The 24,951-nt window shown below is 39.7% G+C and overlaps 1 protein-coding gene across 1 annotated transcript; it reads left to right on the top strand.

The window, feature by feature from the left end:
* Positions 1-1,842: 1,842 nt before the first annotated feature.
* On the top strand, positions 1,843-8,575 carry LOC307121300 (uncharacterized protein; the record flags this gene model as incomplete). The annotated part of the gene is made up of 3 exons (XM_079808822.1): positions 1,843-2,196; positions 5,400-5,451; positions 6,460-8,575. 3 exons carry the CDS (start codon positions 1,843-1,845, stop codon positions 6,774-6,776), a joined length of 723 nt encoding a protein of 240 aa, XP_079664948.1. The 3' UTR covers positions 6,777-8,575.
* Between the last annotated feature and the right edge of the window lie 16,376 nt (positions 8,576-24,951).

Here is a 24,951-nt window from a genome sequence, read left to right on the forward strand (position 1 = left end):
TTCTCTTCTCTCCCTCAGTCTTAACTGCAGAAGCATCAGATCCGACTCTACCGCACCTCTAATCAGCTGTTCCACCCTTGTTCTGTCCATCATCTGGGGACTCAATCCTCCTCTTTGCACCACTTTAGTTAAGGATTTCTCCATCCTACGCAGAAAGTCAGATAAAGCTTCCCTGGGGAATTGACGTAAGAGACGAAAGGCAAAGTATAGATCCTCCCCTGACTCAAAGGTTCCAAATGTGTTTTCTAATGCTTCAAGGTATTGAGAAGCACTTGCCTCAGGACTTGAAAATCGAACAGCTTTGATAATGTCAAGGGCTGGCCCTTTCACACTTTCCATTATTCTTCGCCGTTTTTCCTTTTCCGAACACTCACATTCCTCTGTCATTAATCGGGCCTGTTCTATCCAGTTTTCTAGACTTTCCTCACCAGTCGGAATTGGAACCGTGCCAGAAAATGTGCGTAGTCGTCGATAAGCATTCGTTTCACCAGACGGTTTTGTTGTCTTCTCCAGAAGTTCGCCCACAGCACGTATAATGGACTCAGGCGAACTGGAACTGTGTGGAGAGAACAAGGCCTGTATGTCAGTCATAGATTTTCCTTCATCCGTTAAAAACTTTGACAGTTTCTTGGAAAACTCAGAGGCTGAAACATCAACAGGTGCCACTACAACCTTCCATGACTCTTCTCCATCAGGCCGCAGCAGTTCAGCTGGAATACGGGCAGGGTCAATGACCTCACTACACTCACATAGCACTAAGAGGGTACCAGGACTTGACCCCAATTTTGAGTCTCTAACCCGCACTCTTCCCACGACTTTTACAGTCTGAACAGTATCTTCAATACATGCCACTTCAGTAGTTGCCGGTACTCCGATCAGCAGTATGGCATGAGTCTCTTCAATCTCTATCTCCTTACACCACTTAGAGAGTTCAGTGAGCAGAAGAGGGCTACTTCCAAAGGCCATGCTGAAACTTCAGGCAGTTAATTCTCAATTAACTTATTTAAGCTTAAAATATAACTCAGCTGTGGTTCTCAGTGCATCTTTTTGTCTTCATCAGGGTAACAGGAAGTAGTATCCCGGACGAGCCCCCAAATTGTGTAGCGCCCCCTACCCTTGACATTAAAAAAAAAGGCGGAGCACCGGGTTCTGACAGATGTCTCCCGACTATATATTAATATTGCTCCTATTACCCTATATGACTACTGTAAACCAGATTAAATATATGTATGCTCCTAAAATAATATTCTTAAACAGAGTGGAAATTAAACCAACCCAGAATAACCTCAAGTAAGGCAAAAGGTAAGTTTAAAGAAGTTAACAATGGGGTTTATTTATACAAAAAATGGAAAATATTAAATAAATTAATTAAATGATTCAATAAAGACTTTTCAATCTCAGGGAAATTACATATAACCCAAATGATGGGCTTTCACATCAAATAGTACTTAAATACCAAATGAAATAACAGCAGACACTGTTTTAAAGAGATGAGGAAAAGAATTCAAAACCCCATAACACACTTAGTACGCTTCAATAACACCAAACAACAGTAAGAAACGCCAAACTTCACTTACTACCAGTAAGTAGAGAGAACCAATAGAGGACAGTCACAAAAGTATACAAAATGTGGGCCCACACACACACACACACACACAACCCACCCCGTTGCAGGCCTGTAACGTTGCTGGGGAGCGTTGGGGCCTAGAAAACAACAAATGGCCTCTTCACTCAAATGAGCCAAAATAATACAAACGATCACCTGAGCCCTGGCCTTTTAGGGCATCCGCAATCCGCGGCGGTCGGCAGAATGGCGGCGCTCTCCCCTCGGCGGTCGGCAGAATGGCGGCGCTCTCCCCTCGGCGGTCGGCAGAATGGCGGCGCTCTCCCCTCGGCGGTCGGCAGAATGGCGGCGCTCTCCCCTCGGCGGTCGGCAGAATGGCGGCGCTCTCCCCTCGGCGGTCGGCAGAATGGCGGCGCTCTCCCCTCGGCGGTCGGCAGAATCGATTAAAAGTGCGGCCGGACACAGAGTTTTCTCAGAAAAAACAGTCTGGACCACAAAAACTAGACTCAACTCACTGTTTGTACTCAATATCCAGTTATCAGTCCATTTTCTCGCTCTCAGTCACATTAACAAATGAAGCTTCGTGCAGGGCTGAGCAGCCGGCTCAGGAGAAGAATCACGTTTACACTCCTGTACAGAGTAATAAACACAAACAAAAGTGATAGTCTCCACAACCTTCAGTCACTGAAAATATATCGTTAACGCACTTATTTAGTGGGTATCTCTACTATTTTCGGCTTAACAACTCCCAAGACGCTCTAATCACTCTCTCCTTTTCGATCGTTCCCCCTTCCCCCTTTCTCCCCCCATCCAATCAAAATCAAACCTTATATTCACAGAGGCGGGAATAAGTAAAAAATAACCAATACCCAAAGAAGGAACAAACATGCTGGGTAAAAGCACATTTTGAGCAAGTGCATCACAAACAAACTTTATAGGTCACCGTAACTCTTAAAGGGGCAGTACATAAGTGTGTCAACAGAGCGCACAGACACAGTTATTATACTATCTGGATCATAAAACCTTATCAATACCCCCATACCTAGTAAATAGGTGTTAAAGTGCTTAATAACCTGCACTGGGTTACATATCATACAGTGACAGTGTGGGCTTTAGATCAATAATTTGATCAGTAATTTAGTTTAAATGGTTAATTTAGTTTATTATTTAGATGTATTTCGATGTTTAGTTGAAAAATTTAGTGTCCCCAACTGAGCACGCCAAGCCAGAGGCAACAGGACAGCACAAGTTATCAGTTGAAAAGCTCCACATACTGTTGAACCGTCGAAACTGTGCTGTGTCTGTCCCAGTGTTCAGCTGACGTGGGCGCCCCGCTCAAAGTGTCCCCCCACCTGGTGGTCCCCACACGCCCTATTTGGAAGCCTTTACCCTGCTCAGAAGAAGAGAGTGGCTCGCTTGCCCCCACCTCTGAGTACCTCCCTCCGGAGTAACCCCAGTGACTCGCTTCGCCCTCGCATCGGCATACTTACCTGGTTCCAGTCCGAATGGGGTTCGTATGACCACGGCCTCCCCTCTTGAGTCCCGTAGAGGAATACTCACCCTGTGACCTACCTGGACGGCGCGGGGATTCCCCCCTGATTCCCCTCCGACCCTCCGGTCCGCCACGAGCGTCCCTCCCCTCCCGTCCCGGGAGGTCTGTAGACTCTTGAACTGTCCTGGTGGCAAGAAGAAGATTTTAATTAGGACTTATCCAATTCATTGACCTTTTAATATAATAAATAAACTGTATTTTATTCCCTTGTCTGTCTGGTCCTTGACACGTTCCTCGAGGTGGTTCCCGGGTTTTTCAGGGGTGGGTGCAGTCTGGTTTGGCCCGCCCCGACCTGTGACACGTTTATAGCATGGCTGTGTCTCATGTAACTTTGTTATTTGTGCACACTGTGACTATACACATCACAACATGTAAATAGGAAAATGTTGGTGTAACTCTGGGGAATACAGTTAATAAGCCAAAGTCCCCAAAAGTTGGCGTGTTCCTTTAACACTATCCATGTTATATTTTAGTAAATTGCAATTCATATGAAAGATTAGCATTTTTCAGTCATTTTTGTCTGGGTTGGGGCCGCTATCTAAAATCTCGCCTGAGCCGGCCCTGCATTTGAATAGCATACTAATAATAGTTAATGAACAATAAACTGGATTAATGTATTTTAGCATAAAAAATCTTAATCATCACACTTATCTTTAAAGTCTTTATAAACTTTGCTAAACTCTGCCATTGTGTTGTGTGTGTGTGATGGTCCATCAGCAGCTGCAGTATCTCTCAGCTGTATCAGTGCAGTCACTGTGACGTCTGACTGACACAGGTTTTTGTACGACTCTTTATCACTGTGTGAACACGAGCTGACTGGGTATGTGTAAACTCTGACAGTAATAATCTCCTGTATCTTCAGTCTGGACTCCACTGATGCTCAGAGTGAAATCACTGCCAGATCCACTGCCACTGAATCTAGATCGAGTTCCTGACTGGAGGCGGTTTGCAAAATATATGAGGAGTTTAGGAGCTTCTCCAGGTTTCTGTGAGTACCAGGCTAAGTAATGACCATTGCTATCACTATACACTCTACTGCTGGTTTTACAGTTTATTCTGACGTCTTCTCCTGCTTGAGCTGTTATTGATGGACTCTGAGTTAATGTGTACTGTCCTCTACACTCTGAAAGAAAACAGAAATGAAATTATATATATTTTACATGTTAAAGGAATTATTAATCCTTATGAATATTTTAGTACAAACCTTGAGCAAACAGAGTGAGAGTCCAGATGAAGATGTTGATGGTGTTCATTGTTGTTCTTGTGTCTTGTGTGATGATGAAGATTGTGTTCTGTTCTGCTCTCAGTCATGAAGTGTTAAACTCACAGCACTATAAACACTCTCAGACTGAAGCATGTGCTGACAATGCAAAGAAGTGGGCAGGATTTACAACAGCTTGTGCTCAGAACAAACTCACACACACTAGAGTTACACAATGATCATTACATTCTGACTCATGTTATTTGAGTTAGTTCAGTAGTTTTATTTGTATTGTGACTCCTGAGACACTGAGGATGTGCAGATGAACGTCCATCTCTGTGTCCATATTCAGTCATGTGACCATCATCACTGCTACACTTCCACTAGATGAAGCGCCATCACTAAAGTCAGATCATGAATCATGAGTCTGTTCAGAAAGTATCAGGACTGATTGTGAATCTCTAATCAGAGTTGATGGTGTCACTCCATCTATCATGAAGCCTCATGTGTGTCTGAAATCATCAGATGGAGAAGAAACAGGCTGTTAAAGATGGAGACATATTAGAGCTTGTTCACGTTTCATGATCTTGTGTGGAGATTCAGAACCAGTCCAGAGACTTTTAGAACAGACCTTGAATATGAGAACATGCTTGACTGTGGAGAACATGCAAAATACCTTTTATATTTTCATTCTTGACACTTTCTATTGACTTTGGCTATAATATTCAATAAACTCATGATTTGAGCAGATTTTCACTGAAGATTGAAGTCTGAAGCTGCAGGTTTTTCTGTGAATCCTGAAGATTGAGCTGCATATGAAGAACAGAAGCATCATTATGAGAAACTCCACAACATCATCCATGATCAAAGAGGTCAAAGGTCACCTCAGAGGTCACAGCTCATCAAATATATTTCTTTAAACAGTGTTATATCAGAAATCATTGAGTCAATCTGAATGAGTGAGTGTTGAGAAGAGCTGAGGAGCTTCTAATATCAGTGTGTTGAAGTGTTGTTTCTCTCTCTCTGCTGGAGTGTGTGTTCACTCGAGTGGAATAGAGGTTTTTGTACGAGCGTTTCATTAGATTGTATCACTGTGGTGGACATTCGGTGGAGGAACCAAACTGGTGATCAAATGTAAGTTTTTTTTTTTCAATTCCCTAATTAAAATTTAGATTTCAGAAATGTGTTGCATTATAAAGATATTCATAATGTAGATTATAATGCCTTATATCTTTTCATTAATAATTGTAACCAAAGTTAAAATGCATTATAATATTTGCAAATTCCTTGTTGCATCTAAAATTGTTTCTTTGTCATGAGTTTTAATGTATTATAATTTCTAAAGGTGTAACAATGAATTGATAATATTATAATGTGTTATAACTGTACGTACAATTATTCATGAGATCATACATCCATTATAATGTGTATAACAATTCATAATTAATGCATTAAAATACTTTTATAATGCATTGTGTATAAAGGCTTTAATTGTTACTGATATTGTTTAATAATTATTTAATCTAAATCAATGATATTGTCATGTTTATACATTCAGAAGAACGGCATTATTCCTTTCAACAACAAAATCTAAACATATTTCCATAAAGCGTCTCACTATGAGTTTGTTGAGTTTATTACAGGTTTGTTTTCCTTCATTTATTTCTACACTGAGTTCATATATAGTTCATCTTTTATTGTAGATATCATACATGGAGAAAAGAGATTTGACATCAGAATGTAAATGTTGTACTTTCTGTAGTTCAGTCAATGATACTGAATCTCTTTTGCTCATGTTGTGATTATAATTCAGTGCTTTATAATACAAACACAATTTATGTGTGACTTTTAATTTTGAGTTGAATATCTCAGTAAAATGTAAGAACTTTATGTCCTGAGTTAAAAACTGCTGTGATGAAATCAGTCGGTGTATTACAATGTTGAGTTTGATTGATGAGGTTTGATGTAAATGTATATAGTGATTGTGTAGTTTGTATATTGTATATATATCAGCTGTAGTGATGTTGAAGGACATGAAGGATCAGATTGTGATTGTGATTTGTCCTGCTGTGTAAATGCTGTGAATGAAAGTGCAGTGTGTTTTCTTTGTGTTTGTGAATGTGTTGTGTTTGTCTCCTGCAGCTGGTCCCACAGTGAAGCCCTCAGTGTCTCTGCTGCCGCCCTCTTCTCTGCAGATCTCTGGAGGCTCAGCCGCACTGCTCTGCCTGCTCAGCTCTTACTCTCCACAGGGGACGCTGGTGAGCTGGACACTGGACGGGTCAGAGGTCACCGAGGGGGTTCTGACCAGCGCAGAGAGCCAGCAGGACGGCCGCTACAGCCGCAGTAGCGTCCTGACCCTCAGCAAAGCACGCTGGGAAGCGGGAGAGGTGTACGTCTGCAGAGTAACACATGATGGAGCTCCTCATGAGGTCTCGTTCCACAAGAGCTCTGAGTGCTGATGTTTCTCTCCTGAAGATGAGCCGTATCTGAGTGTCCTGTGTCAGGCAGGATTCACATGAGTCTAGTGCTGCAGCTGTAGTGATTTACAACTCAATACTGAAAGAGAGCTCGCATGTGTCAAAGCACTGTGTGATCTTTCAATCTGCTGTGTTTGCTGCAACATTCAATAAAGCTTCTCAACAAGTTCACTTTGTGTCTGACAACATCATTCAACTAACAGATGAAGATGCAGGTGCTTTTCAGAAGGTTGATCAGTAGCAGTAAATCAGTCAAATAAAGCTCTTGGGGTTTGAACATGGTCTCTGGAGACAGAGCTGCTCTATTCTGAGAGGATCACAATCACTCCACCCTGACAATGCAAATGGGATTTTCAGTCTCACTCTTTGATTGGTTACAGGATCTGGACTGGAACAGACCACTTTCACTTCTGCTACACATTTACATGCGGAAGAAGGTGCTGAACTTTAATATAGAAAAATATAATAATCATTAAAAACACAAATCAAGAATGAGCCGTTGTGACAGTAATTGTGTAAGAATGTAAATCTTTCTGTGGGTCAAATGGAAAGCATCTCGTCCAGACAGCAGAAGTGACTGAATGCAGTCTGTTCAGTTTGATTGACAGGGATCATATATTACACCTAAAACATGATGATCATATTAAAACACTGACTCATTCTCTTCATAAACACAGATTGATGTTGATTGTAATGATATAGTGTTATTAGTGTGTGTGCTGTGATCAGTGTTGTGTGTGATTGTGTTGTTCCTGATATCATGGTGACTTTGACACAATGTTGAGTTTTGATCCAAACCATCATTTTGGCTGAGGTTGATATTTCAGTGTTTAAAGTGTGTTGGATCTGAACTTCTGATGAAGTCGACACACACATGGGTGGAGTCAGTGGCCGTTTCTCAATATGTGTTCTTGTCTGGACTCGTGTTCTGGTGTTCTTGTGAATCGTCATCAGTCGCTGCCCAAGTCCTGTTCCTATTCAAAGTTCACATCTGGCCAAGTACAGTTCAAATCCCCAGATGTGTTCTTGATCCGGCCCTTTTATTGAGGACGCATCGAGAGGAGACTTGTGTGGACTTCAGACAGACAGATATCCCAGAATGCATCTCGCACCAACCAGCAAGCGTCAATATTGGATGAGAAAACCCACATAATTTAAAAATACTACTGTTCTTATCACAAAATGTAGTTTTAAGAGTATTTCAGTTGAGAATGTTGTTGTTTAAAGCTCAAATCTAGTGGTTAAACATGAGATACATCTAACTGAGGATCTTTGGTCTCATGAATCTATAATTTGTTCTCTGTCAAATGGTTTTGGCTGAGGTTAAAGTGAAGTGGCTTTGGGGTCAAATGAGGAAAACTGTCCTTGAAAACAACGCTGGTGTCCAGCCGCCACTGCAGAACTTTCTCAAAGGATGACGGAGTATTTTGAGTCTCTTTCACACTGATGAGAAATAAAGCGAGTAGGTCGCGCCGGCGTGATTGTCGACCTCTAGGGGTTAATGTTAATACATTTATTATTATCTTGTTACAGGTCCATCTAATCTGTTCATTTCATGCCATCATTTAAGTATTTAATTTAATATTGTCTATTTTGTACACTTATATGTATTTTCATACAATATACTGTTTGGGCCGATCACACACCCGGACCAATGAGACGCCAGACGAGACGCGAGTGTGTTTTGCTAGTTTTGATATAGTTGATAGTAAGAGATATAAGATTGTGTTACATTTTTACTTACATCATAATAAATAAATAAAGTGTGTGAAAGGTTTGATACACCATTGTGTTGTGTGTGATGGTCCATCAGCAGCTGCAGTATCTCTCAGCTGTATCAGTGCAGTCACTGTGACGTCTGACTGACACAGGTTTTTGTCCGACTCTTTATCACTGTGTGAACACATACTGACTGTTGATCCAGTGTGCACTCTGACAGTAATAATCTCCTGTATCTTCAGTCTGGACTCCACTGATGCTCAGAGTGAAATCACTGCCAGATCCACTGCCACTGAATCTAGATGGAGTTCCTGACTGGAGGGTGTTTATGCCATAAATCAGAGTTTAGGAGCTTCTCCAGGTTTCTACTGATACCAGGCTAAGTAGTTGCCGTATATTCCTACATCTATATGACACTCTATTGAAGCTGTTTGACCCTGTTGGACAGTTTTAACTTCAGGTTGAGTCAGAGTGACTCCTCTGGATCCTGAAGAAGAGAAAAGAAAATCAATCAGTGTTTAAAACTACTATCATCATATACTTTTACAAGAACACCAAAACCAGAGTCAACATGTTTGTCTCACCTTGAATAAAGAGTGAAATGGTCCAGATGAAGATGTTGATGGTGTTCATTGTTGTTCTTGTGTCTTGTGTGATGATGAAGATTGTGTTCTGTTCTGCTCTCAGTCATGAAGTGTTAAACTCACAGCACTATAAACACTCTCAGACTGAAGCATGTGCTGACAATGCAAAGAAGTGGGCAGGATTTACAACAGCTTGTGCTCAGAACAAACTCACACACACTAGACATAGAAGATTTTACTTTCAGAATAATGTTGTTGAAACTTTTAGTGATTAATTATACATAATGATTGTGAAAATATTTTTGTATTTATGTTTGGCTGATAAGACACTAGAGTTTGACTGGAGAATCATCCTCAAATTTGAATCAAAACATAATCAGACATTCAGTTTTATATTTAGATTATTTTCAGGACTTTTACATTAAAGTATCATCAATTTTCCCTAAGTGAATTTCAATTAAAAAAAACGTGAGTCCCTTACATGTATATTTGACCTTGTTTTACTCTGTTCCTATACTACTTTGAATTATTATGACTCTTGGGTAACACAATTTCAAGTGTCTAGTTTAAAATAAGACCAGATTTATGAATATAGACCATAGGGTTTAACTTGCACACCATCGAGTGCGCTGGGCGGTGCGAGTCTGTTAGAAGAAAGGATGATGGAAGACCAGGGAGGGCTGCAATTCACAGTCTTTAATTAACAAAAAGGAAAACGTCCTCAATGATCAACAGAACATAAATGTCTGGCATTACTCAGAGCCAGAACCGAGTCTGCCACAAGGCTGGATAACGGTAACTCAGGGTTCCATGAGGACGGAGGCCAAGGTCCCAGTGACGTCTACAGCCGGTCAGGGAAGACCTCGGTAGTAGAGAGGGTGAACAGCCACGAGCAGGCGCCGATCAGGTACTCTGCACACAGGCACAGCTTGATAACACGCAGTCTAGAAACAGTCACTCTCTAGGACGAATGGTAATCATCTAGCAGACAGACAGGACAGACAGACAGGACAAGACAAGACAAGACAAGACAAGACAAGACAAGACAAGACAAGACAAGACAAGACAAGACAAGACAGGGTGAAGTGACAAACGTCTCTCATAGGTAGCAAATGAATAATCCGACAACAAGACAGGGAAGGAGAGGGAATAAGAAGCTGAGACAATCAAGGGGAAAAGGGAACAGGTGGGGAAAAGGAGCGAGAAGGGGAGACAGCTGTAAGAGATAATGAGCAGAGAAGAGGACGCGTGTGCGTGATTGTGTGAGTGAGTGCATGAGTGACCCATGAGGTGTGTAAAGTGGTGCATGGTGTGTAAAGAAAGCTCTCTGTGAGCCGGAACTAGAGACATGTGTTGTGTTGCTATAAAATGTATTATACTATTTTCACTTTCATTTGGAGTAAAACTGTACCAATTCTGAGACATCATAAAGCATGCAAAGTAGGTCGTAACCAGAGACAAAGAAAGTCTCTCCCGCACAAAATGCACACTTGGGATTGGTCAAGTTACCCAAGGAGAGGTGTGGACAAGTTTGTGTTAAGAGATAAAGGACACGTCTCTCCTCCCTCTCTTCCTTCCCTCATCTCATCTCGGCTCATCCCCTGGCCCGGTGGCTCAGTCAATTCCCAACTTCCGACGAGACAAACTTTCTTTCCTCCCTTTCTGGCAAAACTTTGCTTGCAGCCAACTTCAAACTTGCAGATCGACAACCCTGACCTTTTGGAAGAACCAAGAGAAATCTTCAGCTCACGAACGCTCTGAGAAGCGCTACAACACACACATATTGCTTTACTCAGCATAAAACCCCATGTAAGTTCCCACTTTATCGAACTTTAGATGCGTTTGAGCTGTGCCTCCTTTTTAAGGTGATTCTTATTCATCGCTGGCTCTTGAAGTTAACTATTTGTGAAATTGCTATTCCTTGATCTTTCTTTCTCTCTTTCTTTACTTTTCTTTATTCTGTGTATATGTATTCTTTGTTTAGTCATATGTATTTGTAGCATCATTTATTAAAACCATTGTATCCACGTTTGATTGTCCCTGTTGCTGCTCACAAAATCTTAGTCACTTTAATGTTCAGATTTTGCTACAAGCTTTTATATAATATCGTTGAGTACTTTAATTAAAGGGGTGGTAAACCACGATTTCACTATTCTAACTTTAGCTAGCGTGTAATGTTGCTGCTTGAGCATAAACACCATCTGCAAAGTTACAACGTTCAAAGTTTAAAGCAAAGGGAGATATTTGCTTTTAAAGAAATCAATTTCTAAGGACTACAGCGACTACACACATTCCTCCAGGGCTGGTGACATCACCAGCCTCAATATTTACATAAACCGAGAATATTAACTATGGGGGGTGAGGCCATTTTGTATCGCGGCGCTGTTGTGGTATAGTTAGGCTGGAGTGGTGTCGCTGCAATGCCGACGAAACGCTGTTATTTTCATCCGGATTGCAGGTCTGGGGCACTTGCTTTGTTCAGCCTTCCTTGTGGGACGGGGGTGCGTTGCAGAGCGTTTAACATACAGCATGTTATATGCACATGTGTGTTTGAGACGGAGGGGAACAGGCGCGCGCGGGACTTCCGCTGCACATTTCATGGAGGAAAACTTCCACAAACTTCGCAAGTTCAATACAGGATATGCACAACGGCTTGTCCTGAAAGCTGGATTTACAAACAGAAGCTGTTTACGGGCCACAACCTGTAAGTCTGATTTATTTTTCATCGATGTGTTTTCCTGTAATACATTGTATGTTGTAGCAAGGAAGTAAACAGATGACAACACTGTTCTGCAAACCAGTCTGTTAAATGCTCATTCATACTTAACGTTATCCGACGAACACCTAACGTTACAAACACTAACGTTAAAATCTCAACAGCGAACTTGGCATTAGTGTAAATGATTCTTTGATTAGAGCTTTTATGTATTATTTATCTACAGGCTTGCTAAACATGGTTCTGTGTGTGATTTGGCTAACTTACTAGTAAAGCCAGTGTTTAGTGTTCGTTTTGGGTTAAAAGTTCTTGCGACAGATATTTGGCTATAATCGTTCTAAAAATACAAAAGTAACAGTGCCATTCAGTAGCGATCACTATAGATCCGCAGTCTTTACTCTTGAGGAATGAACAGGTTCTGCTCGATCATCTTCACTAAAATGTTCTGGGTCTGATTCGGGCTCAGATTGGTGTGGTTTTATTGACGCCATCGTTTCTAATACTGACCAAAGCACAGCCTCCAGGTAAGGGGCGTGGCGTTTCCGATAAACGTGCACTGCGGTTAGCGAATCAGAACACACAGGGCCAGCTAACCAATCTGAGCCCATCGCGTATTTTTGAGGGACTGGCTTCATACAACCCGGAAAGCATCAGACCGTTTTACAAGGAGGGACAGAGCAGTGTAGAATAAAGGTCAAATATATGAAAAATAATGCAGTTTTTTTAAAAACGAAGCATGAACACATGTTACAGTGCACCCCACAAACACAATCAAGCTTTCAAAAGAATGTGTTTTACCACCCCTTTAATACAGCCTGAAGAATAATCTTTCTGAACATCTGATAGAAAGAATAAACTTTGTGAGAATTCATAAGAAGTTTGTACTGTCGGTTCAGTCAGTTGATTTGAAATGCCATGTATCATGATCATTTCTTAGATGATGGAGAACCCTGCCAGGACACCACCCATGATCCAGTTCAGAAGGGGAACCTATTCTGAAAGAAATGTGGGATTCATTTCACCAACACATCCAGCTACAAAAGACATGAGAGACAACAGCATGGCAGGCAGGAACCAATGATATGCAGCGATTTTGTGAATGGAAGATATGTGACAACAGAAGAATCCCATGGGTTGAGACTACCTGTACATGTGCAAAAGTCTTCAGTTATTACACCATACAAATTAAGAAGTGAAAAAGTAAGTTCAGTCATTTGAAAATGTTTCATAAAACTCACTAAAACATTGTTCACTAAAACATGGTAAAACTATCAACTTTCATATTCAAGTATGTCCCGTGAAGGAATGTGTCATATACTAAAATACATATAGTTATCATAGTCATAGTTCACATACATTATTTTACACACTAGCAATAACAGTTTGAAATAATTAAGACTTTTAATAATTAAGACTAATGTTTTTGAAAAGAGAAGGCTGAATTTATTTGATTAAAAATACAGTAAAAACACACTATTAAGAAATATGAAAGCAATTTCTAATAGCTGTGTAACGTTGGGGCTGGGATGAGAATCCAAATGCAGCTTGAACATTTATTAAAGACTTAAACACAGAAAATCCAAGAATGCAAACAGGCAGGAGCACAACAACAAGAACACATGCGGGAGCAACGACCGACAAACATTAACTGAAGCAGTGGGTATAAATACACAGGGAAACAAGGTGAACGAGATATCAAGAGGGAGTGACTAAATGCGAAACACCTGGGAGAACTAATACAACATGAAAAACTACAAAGGACTACAACACATGGCACAGGACAGGAAATAACAAAAAGTGTCTACAAACACATATGTGACAAGCTGTTGTGAATATATAGTCAAATGTTTTTTATTCCTGTGATCAAAGCTGAATTTATCATCATTACTCCAGTCTTCAGTGTCACATGACCCTGCAGAAATCATTCTAATATGCTGTATTGGTAACACTTTATAATAACTACACGCTATGAAGCATTAGTAAATAGTTAATTCATCATTTATAAAGCATTAATAGGTAGTTTATAAATAGCGCTATAAATGCTTTATTCTTGATTTATAAGCACATCTATAATGTGTTTAATAATTGTATTTTCACACTTTATAAATTATCAATTTATCATTTCTATATTAAGTATTACATTATTTACAAACCAGTTATTTAGGAGTTGTCAGTGGTTCATCAGATCATTTAGAAAGTGTAAGCAAAGGATTAATAAACTATTTAAATATACATTTATACATCTTGTTATTTAGACATATAATAATAGTTACTCAGTGTGTTAATGAATGCTTTATTAACATGTATTCATACTGTAATTCATGATTAATTCAGGTAGTTATAACACATTTAGTAGTTGTCAGTTAACTATTTCTGTGAGCTCATCTAAAGTGAGGACTATTTATGCCTCGTAAAGCTTTTACAGAGGAGATTTAAAGGCAATGTTAAACCAGGTACTGGTTGCTTTGGCACTGTGTGCAGGTGCCAAGTCCTGTTGGAAAATGAAATCTGCATCGCCATAAAGTTGGTCAGCAGCAGGAAGCATGAAGTGCTCTAAAACTTCCTGGTATACGGCTGCGTTGACCTTGGACCTCAGAAAACACAGTGGATCAACACCAGCAGATGACATGGCACCCCAAACCATCACTGACTGTGGAAACTTTACACTGGACCTCAAGCAACGTGGATTGTGTGCCTCTCCTCTCTTCCTCCAGACTCAGACTCTGGGACCCTGATTCCAAAGGAAATGCAAAATTTACTTTCATCAGAGAACAGAACTTTGGACCACTCAGCAGCAGCTCCAGTCCTTTTTGTCTTTAGCCCAGGTGAGACGCTTTTGACGCTCTCTGTTGTTCAAGAGTGGCTTGACACAAGGAATGCGACAGCTGAAACCCATGTCTTGCATACGTCTGTGTGTAGTGGTTCTTGAAGCACTGACTCCAGCTGCAGTCCACTCTTTGTGAATCTCCCCCACATTTTTTAATGGGTTTTGTTTCATAATTCTCTCCAGGGTGCGGTTATCCCTATTGCTTGTACTGAAATTTACTTTACTTTACTTTACTTTTTTCTACCACATATTTTCCTTCCCTTCGCCTCTCTATTAATGTGCTTGGACACAGAGCTCAGTGAACAGCCAGCCTATTCTGCAATGATCTTTTGTGTCTTGCCCTCCTTGGTGGTACCAGGTGTCTTCAATATTGAACCTTTTCACAATATTCTAATTTTCTGAGATACTGAATTTGGGATTTTTCTTAGTTGACAGTTATAATCATCAAAATTAAAAGAAATAAACATTTGAAATATATCAGTCTGTGTGTAATGAATGAATATAATATACAAGTTTCACTTTTTGAATGGAATTAGTGAAATAAATCAACTTTTTGATGATATTCTAACTATTTGACCAACACCTGTATATAGTATAGTATATATTTTATACTATATAGTAGGCTACTATTTATACTATATAGCATGGGCATCAGAAGCAAAAAAATGTGTGTGGGTCCTTTCACAGAAACATTTTACTGGAGTAGATGCAATTTACATTAAGTACAAATATATCGGCTTGTGTACTAAACATCTGGTTGAGGCAGACAAAACTACAGAAAACTCAAAATCTTTCACAGCAACAATAGTGTAGGGGTAAGACGCATGGCATGAAGATCTGACACAAATCTACCTGCGGTTCGAATCTACCTTTTACCGAACTCGCTCTACTCCTTTTTCCCATCACATATCAGATCGGAAAGGCATTTATTTTCAACGAAAATAAAAGAAAAGTGGAAATAAAGCTTCTAAACACGTTTAGTCAGTGTTTATCAGGGTGTGTAAACAGACAATATCATTGGACTTAAAAAGTGTGTGAGTCGATGCCATCTTCTAGCGAAACGCGGGAATTCATTCAATACACGGCGTGACTCTCACAGTGCATTATGGGTATGCCCTAGCCGTTGAGCATACATCGATTGTAATCTCGTTATTACAGTGCATTTTGGGATTGAATGTGTGCACTTAATAACGTCCACTATGGTTTCGGACACCACTTAATGGCTGTTCCGTCAAATAGTGCCCCTTAAAACGAAAGTATAAGACACATTTTAAGCCAGACTACACAAAAGTGTACCCGTTTTATAAGCGTTAAATGTAATGACAATCTTGCGCGCTGTACAGTTTGTAACTGATATGTTGAGGTTGAGTTAAACAAGTTTCATTTGATGTGGATATTTTTCAGGCCGGCTTGTTGCCAAGCCTACATGAAAACAACAAACTCATTAGACCTGTTAATAAAAGTAAAATAAATAAAAGCAGTTTACATAAATAGTATAAGCAGCTTATGTAAATAGTAAAAGTAGTAAAAGTGATCTACATAATAAAAAATTTTCTTTTTACAAATAATTGCATAGGCCTGTAGAAATGATATATTAATGATATATTATATTATATACTATATTATAAGTAAAATCATGTTCTGAGGTGAAATGTCATATCCTTCTCTTCGGGATACCTTGCCTCCTTTCATGTTTTTTTTTTTTTCTTTCTCGGGTGGGGGGTGAGTCTTCGGGATACCTCCCTGAAATGACTTTTTTCAGGTTGGGAAATCTGTTGAAACATCTCCACAGACCTGTGACTTATGTTAGGATCTTTTTTGTGGACTTCAGTTCTTCCTTCAATACCATCACGCCTGATCTTCTCACAGCCAAACCCAACCTTAATCTGTCAGTGGATCATCAGCTTCCTGACAGACAGGCAACAGCTAGTGAGACTGGGAAAAGCCACATTCAGCACTGGTGCTCCTGAGGTTTGTGTTCTTTCCGCACTTCTCTTCCCACTGTACATGAACAACTGCACTGCAAAAGATCCGTCAGTCATCAGCCTTGTCCAAAACAGTGTTGAGTCTGCTTACGGACTGGCTGTCCGGTGTACTCACAACAACCTGGAGCTGAACACACTCAAAACAGAGGAGATGATTGTGAACTTCAGGAGGAACCCCTGGCACTTCCCCACTCATCATCACGGAGAAGCACTGTGGCACCACCATCTATCAGGACCTGAAGTGGGACACTCACATTAACTACATAGTGAAAAAGCCCCAGCAGAGGAAGTTCAACCTCCCACAGGAGCTGCTGACACAGTTTTACTCTAGTGTCATTGAGTCTGATCTAGCACTTCTGTAACTCTGGTTTGGTTCAGCTACCAGAACCCTTTGGTTCAGCTGACTTCAGGAGACTACAACAGACAGTCCAGACTGTGGAGAGGATTATTGGTTCCCCCTTGCCCAACCTCCAAGATCTTCACACCTCCAGAATGAGAAAAAGGGCTAATAAAATCAGCTGAAATACATTTGTAAAGCAACTTATCACCCTGTACAGTTGCACAGGTTAATGAAAGAAATAGACAATAGAACCATACACACACATGCTGCTGAGTGAGAAAACATGGCTTAGCTCTAGAAACACACACTATGTGTTCTCATTAACAACAGGTGCGATGCAATCTGATGGAGATAAAGCCTCAGCAACCATCTGAGCAAGCATCATAATGAAATCATTTGAAGCATCATTAACATAATCTGATAATCTGAAACATTGCCATTGGAAATAAATGAATGCGTCAGAGTAGCAGCTAAACATGGGAACCCCGTTGAAAGCGTGAATGCTTATATATCTGAACCTTTTCTCATATCCATACAGCTATTCTCACAGAAATGACATACAACTGACCGCTTGCATGAACGCTGTGGTTTATATGCTTAGAGAATCACTCCACAAGACTGTTAACGCTTAGATTAAACTGTTATGATTGCTCATTTAGGAATTATTAAGCAAAGCACACAATATGCACAGAGATATGAGTAAAGGAGTGCTGCCTCATCTCAGATGTTGATTTCAGATGCTTTCTGTGAGCGCTGCAGACTGCTAACAGCAACACTACCAGTGTTTGAATGTGGAGCTGCAGCTCATTGGCCGCTGACGCAACAGTAACCAATCAGCTGCGCTGTGTCAACCTGGTCTCACAGAATTCCGTGAAATGAACACGGCCCCTTAACTCAAAATCTGTGGCAGTTTCACGGAATCGCTGAAAATTCCGTGATTTGCCCACGGAAGTGATGCCTATGTAAGTCAATGACAGCAGCATCCGTGGTCCACACACGGGCTGTTACAACACCTGCGCTCCCCCAATTGACGTCGTTTTATAATTTGGAAAGTTATCGCTTTAAATATTTTACTTTAACTACTTTAAATATTTAGCTTTAAAGTGCTTTTAGCTTGATATTGCATTGTTCTGTCGTCGTTTGATCGCTAGGATAACTTCTGGTCACCCTGATTTCCGTGACGAGACCACGGAATATTCAACGGTCGCCACAGATTGTTTCACATTCACTGGACGATATTGCTATATTGCTACACTTTCAGTAGGCAATTCAAGTTCTCTGTGTTTGCGATGCAATAGCCTCATTAAACTGTGAACATCTTATCTCCCCTGATCAGTTTGTATAGCCTTTTGCTTATTGACAAATTCTGTGACGGGACCACGGAATATTCAACGGTCGCCACAGATTGTTTCACATTCACTGGACGATATTGCTATATTGCTACACTTTCAGTAGGCAATTCAAGTTCTCTGTGTTTGCGATGCAATGTAACCTCATTAAACTGTGAACATCTTATCTCCCCTGATCAGTTTGTATAGCCTTTTGCCTATTGACAAATTCTGTGATGGCACCACGGATTATTCCGTGGTGGACACACGGATAACCGGATCACTAGAGGCAGGCTTGATCAATCAAACTCCCCATCCATCATTTTAGTGTAAATAATATTTGGACTAATTTAGAATTTTTTTTATTTTTACTGAATTGACAGATAGTCATATACAGACATCGAAAACAAAAAACGATAAAGACTAATAATAAATTAATGTTAAATCGGACAATCTGTTGTCATGACGGCGACACACTTCCTTGCGCGCATCTGAGAATTTGGCGGTTTTTACAGTCATTGCTTGGATCCCCTCTACAAATCGGTATGTATCTCAGACCTGCGTATTTACTATCTATAAATGTTGAGTTATAAGTTTTGAAGCGTTTAAGATGGTTGGTATTGTTGATTGCTAAATATTTGACAAGATATTGTGTCTGTAAATAGTTGTTTTCCTCTAAAAAAAAAAAGTATGAATTTTTACATTACAAAATTTTAAAAGACGTTTTCTCAAAATGAGTTTTTTGTCATTCTCTCAGCCTATGTAGCACCTATGTAGTTACACCAAACTTTCTGGTTAACACCTAGCAGTATTCTGAAGATATTTTCAAAGGGATTTGTAAATCATGACGGATATATGTGACATTTTAATCAAAAAAATATTGCGATTTTTTATTTTATTTTGTTTTTCAGTATATTTTTGAATTTCCTAAGTAATGAAAGCATATAGGCCCTATTCTGAAACCCATCTGAATTTTTTTTTTAATCTTGTGTGTAAACAAAATGAAAAAAATAAATTTTGGTTTTATCATATGTTCAGATTTATGTTACTGAAATTATATGCAAAATTGCGCATATTTAATGAGATAATGCCTACTTTGCATAATTAAACATACAAATTTCTAAAACTTGTAATACATTGTTTTTATATACTTGTGTAAGTAATCAACTGAGGAAGTTTCATGGTGATATCTATTATTTTAAAATTTTACCCTATTCACCTGCAGTGTCTCGCATTAATGTAGACATTATATTTTTTCTCTAATGATGCTTTCTTGTCTGTTCTACAGATTATTTGCTGTTCTACATATCTCCATATCTCTATATATATTTATACATAGAAAACAAAGGCACTTTTAAGAGCCACTCTTTCAATCTCTCTCTCTCTCTCTGTCTCTCTCACTCTGTTTTTCTCTAGTTATCCCCCCCCCCCCCCCTCTCACACACTAACACACACACACATACATCTTCATATCTGTATTGTGTGTCTATTATTGTCTGTATTTTTGTATTGTGTCTGTGCACCATGTCGGAAAACCACTCAAGAGATCCCAGCGAGGCCAGGGTGAGAAATTTTGATAACTTTATAACCATGTCTATGAAAATTACTATTGATATTACATATTGTTTGTTTGTTATAGTTACCGTTGAGGTATGATGTTCTAGACATTTAATGTACATTGGAGTAGTGTAGTATTTAATATCTTGTAGTTTTTGATTTTAGTTTTTTATTGTTACTTACTAAAAAAGTGTCCATCAAACATAACCATAAGTTAGTCTGATATTCAGATGTTTGGAGTAAATCCAGTGTCTTAAAACTGTATTATAACTGAACCAGGACAAAGACATGTTTGGGGCACTGGTATATACCAGATAAGGTGATTAGATATAAGCATAACACTTACTGACAAGTTCAACTAAAGCATATTAATAGACAGGCTTGTTGATATTGCAACTAAAGCTCATGCAGTGTTGGCATAGCTGTAATTATATACTAGCCTATCATAATTGTATCATATCATATCAATTCTAATATTGTGAGTATCAGATTAATTGCAAGACAAACAATGTCTTGTACCTTTTTAATTTATGGATCCCCCCCTGCTTTTTTACATTTCCATACAGTAAGTATCTATGGATAAAAAATATTTTCTACACTGTACAAACCCAATGTCAATCTTCAAAAGGTTCAAAATGCAGCAGTGTTATAAGCCCTTTGGTTTGTCAGCAAATATCTGCAGTACATATCTTTTTGTAGCATTAGGGGAGTAGCCTTACTACTAACATGTTTTTAATGTAGACACAGCAAATCACAACGATTATACTGGATTCTGTGAATTGGTCACAAATATACTTTGCATAACTGCAAAATAACTGTTAAAAGATTGGCACCATTGTTGTGTAGTTAAAATGTCTTAGCAATAAAGGAATTTGTAGGTTTCTACAATGGTAACAGACATTATGCCTTTTGTCTGGTTTACAGCATCAAAACATGTCAAAAGGTGGAGGGCTCAAGAAGACCTGCCCAGCGTGCAAAAAAATTTTTTTTAATGGCTTCAAGAACTGCCCTATGTGCAAGGCCCCACAGCCTAAAAATGTGCGCCTAAACAAAAAGATTGAAAAATTTGAGCAAAAAAAAAAGGCATGGGTTGCCAACACAAAAAAAAATCAGGTGACCTCACATTTGTGGGATGATGCCATCATTTTGGTAAGTAACTTTTGTTGTTCTATGTCACCATAGTCCAGTTATTTTGGGGTACTTGGGGGGACTTTCTGATTTTGACTGAGACAAGATAATGCATTAACATCTTTATGGAAGCTATTTATTCAACATTTTTAGCATCTTAACTGTACTCTACTGTCATTGAAAAACGTTGCAAACAGACCAAAGACTCTCAGGATCACTTAGCTCATAGCCTGCAGTACTGTAATATGTTTCACAGTGCTTCATATGAAGAACAGTTGACTTTCCCCTGTGCACAACAAACACCAGTATGTAAGCACCAGGCGCTCGGTTGACATCGCATTTTGTGAGCTATTTGACACGTGGACTGAACTTGGCTTCTACTAACCTTGCAACATTGCTACTTACACGTTTATGCAGTATGAACATGACACATGCATGTGCATACTCTTTTGGTCTTTTGTTCTTGTCTTGTAGTTTTCTCGCTTGTGTTTATTTTAGGCTTGTTTCAGATGGATGGCTGACTAGCTGTCTGTCTGGCTTAAAGCAAAGCATTCTGCTTGGTCATGCCCCTTGTGTACTTCCTGGTTTTGTCAACTGCTCTTGTTCTTGTAGAGTCCTAGGTTTCCTGTCCACTGCTCTGTCATTGTGGTTTGTCAATATACTAGCTGCATTTAAGATCACAGAAGATCGGGCAGGGCTTGTTCGACTTGGCTGGCTGGCTGGCTGGCTGGCTAAGTGAGTGAGACTTGTTGGGCAAAAGCCTATGCAAATTCAGCAACATCACTTTTGCCCAACGAAAAATGTCCCACCCACTCAGCCAGCCAGCCAAGTCAAACAAGCCTGTTTAGGTCAGCCGTGCAAAGGGATCAGAGAGATAGATGGTGTTAGATTTCCTCACTAGTGCTCACTAGTGCTTAGCGCTTAATGTTCTGCTAAAATGTTGAGATACTTTCATCCCTAAGATTCTTTGTGAATACAGACCCTAATTGTATTGAATATTATGTAATCTGTGTATACACTTTGGAAAGACAACATCTTCTTTCCACTCATTCTCATCCTCAGATTTGACAGGCGGCATGAATTTGGACCAGGGGGCTGGGACTGAGGATGGTCCAGAATTATTGCTTAGCCCTTCTCCTACAGGACAAGGTATTACAGTGTCCGGAGTACTTCCAACCATAGCCCTGTTATTTGAGCTCACTGTATGCTGTCAGTGGGAACGAGAGAATTTGGTACAACATAGACCAAATATAGAACAGGAACTTTACGCTGAATGGTACCATGATAAATTAAACTGAAAGTGTATTAGCGTAAACAGATGGTTTGCTATGTAGTCTGTGCTGTACCAAATTCTCTTGTTCTTCTTCCTACCAACAGCACTTGGGAAGCTCAAACAACAGGGCTATGGTTGGATGTACTCTGTAGTATCGCTTTAAGCTGTTTTTTTTTTCAGATCTCTAGTATGACCTTATTGTAGATTATAGCCGCTTTCCGACAAGAGGAACCTTTTCACAGTTCCTAGAACTATTGGCTAAAATACCCGTATGTTCCTGCGGTGCAAACACGTCAACTAGGAACTCCATTGGAAGGAACTAATTTAGCTCCTTCTTCAGAGTAGGGTCTTAACCAGCACTATAGGAACTACCCATGACGTTAGTGTATGCTGATGACCCAACGCACGCAAAACACCAGCACCTGCCATTTTTAAAGCAGCTATGTAAACACACAGATTATAGCCTATATATTTACTCCAGAAACTAGATACAAACATGGAAAAAAGTGATAGATGGGCCTCTAAACCGTTATGCTGAAGAGAAAATCGAATGCAACTTTGAGGGGACCAAGTCAAACATGATTATGTATTTCTGCTCAGCTAGCAACACTGGACATCAATCACACGGCATAGGCTAATAACTTTTTTTTCATATACTGTGTACTTTCAATAACAATTCTATCTAATAACATGTTAAACAGAACTGTTAGACGGATCACTAACTAATGAACACAGAGATGCTCTGGCGTTCTCAACGCTGTCAAAATAAAGGTCCGTCGCTCTATCAAATAAAAGTTGCCGTGCTTCGTCACTCCCTTACCCCTCCTACCATTTCCTATGGCCAGTGGCCACTTGGCCAGTGCGAACGCAAACAGCAAAACCAAGTTTGGGGGAGAGTAGTTCATAGAACTTTTTAGAAGTGGACAGTTCCTATAACTAAGTTCCTGTTACTGCTTGGTCGGAAAGTGGCAATTGATAGACAATGCTATCTCTTCACTCATTTCAGATTCAGTAGCCACAATATCCGTGAACCAGGGGGCTGGGACTGTGGCTGATCAACCTCCTACTGGACAAGGTCTTAAGCTCTTCAGCTTTATTTCTTTTCTTTATCTTCGATAGAATATGCTTAAGCTTTAAATCTCTGTAATGTACTGAACCAAGTCTATTTGTTTATATAGGGAAAAGACGAAATCAGAGGAAGAGAGGTGAATTCAAATCTGACATCTGATATTCTGTCATTTTTTACATTATCAACACAGATTATTAATTGAATTGTTGTGCAGGTCTTCCTGATGTTATTGGTTTAATAATTTCCATATGAATTGTATGCATAGTGTTCATGCTGTAGATACGCAAGTTTTTCAAGTATTAAGTATTTTCCAAGGCTACATTTTCATTTGGATTATCATTTATCATTCACTACTCTATGTACTTATGTTACTTATGTTAACAGTGAGAACAAAAGATTGCCCCCACAACAATCGGGATGTGCACCCATACCGTGGGATAATACGGACAAGGCAGAGCAAGGTAGGATTGGAGAGGTATTTAGATTGTGTTATCTGATATGATGTCTTCCCTACAGAAAATACATCTTGGCTAGCCTAAGCATGTTTTGAAGCTGGTTTGATCTGCCATTTTTTACCAGTTAATGTTTTTGCATGATATTTGATGGTTTAGTTGGTTTGACCATCTTATGATGTCCATTCTTAGCCTGATACACCAAACGCTTTCACATTATTTCACTTTGTGCAAAGCGCCTGGAACCTATCCATTGGGATATTTGCTTCCTGGTGGGCAGATACTTTCTGCTTCAACCAATCGCTACTTGGTTGTGACGTATGTTACGTGCTGGAATGCACTATTTTCTCTTTCAGCCCATCTAGCTTAGAACATCCAGCAACCAGCATAATTTTTCTGCAAGGTTTAAACTACAACTAAAATCATATAAAACTGTGAAAAGGTTTTTTTTTGTTGTTTTTTTAAATCTTGGTGAAAAAAAACCCTTAAGGCTCTTGCACTGCCAGTTTAGAAGTTGTCCTGAGACAAACTCAGAAAGTAACTGAGAATGCTAAGTGCTCCTTCTAGGGCACAAACTACTCAAAGCCCAGGTACCCCAGTGGCATGCCACTGAACCAGGTACAATTTACTCAGCATCATAAATTAAACTAAAGTGAACCTTAATTGGTGGAACCCGCATCATCTGCTTAGATGTCAGCAAAGCTAACCACTGTATCTCCTGTAGTCACAGTGGAGTGTGTCCTATTGCTAAATTTCGAATGCATGTCCATAGTGAAATTTAGTGCCAATTGTATCACCAGGGAATTCTTTGTTGTCACTTCGATAAGATTTGCCCTTGATCCATGTCTCTAAACATTTATTTTTAAATGCCTAGAAATATCCTTTAAAGGTCCTTATATTTGATGTGGAGAAAGGGTGGGAAGCCTCTTGCCTGTTAGCGACATGATGGTTGCTATACTGACAGACTATTGCTTGCAAGTAATCAGAATATGGACCTGATTGTTGTTCTGGGAAATATTCTTGTTCCTATTATCTTTAATCGTGTAAGACTGGAAAAACTGGTTAAAGAACGACCACTGCTCAGTAAGACAAAGGACCTCGCTGTGAATGAACATCTGACCTCCTCCTCATACAGTCTCACCTAATCTACATTTCATTCTCTCTCTAATGCACACCAAA

The sequence above is a fragment of the Gobio gobio genome (assembly GCF_949357685.1).
Source record: "Gobio gobio genome assembly, chromosome: 25".
NCBI classification, from domain to species: domain Eukaryota; kingdom Metazoa; phylum Chordata; class Actinopteri; order Cypriniformes; family Gobionidae; genus Gobio; species Gobio gobio.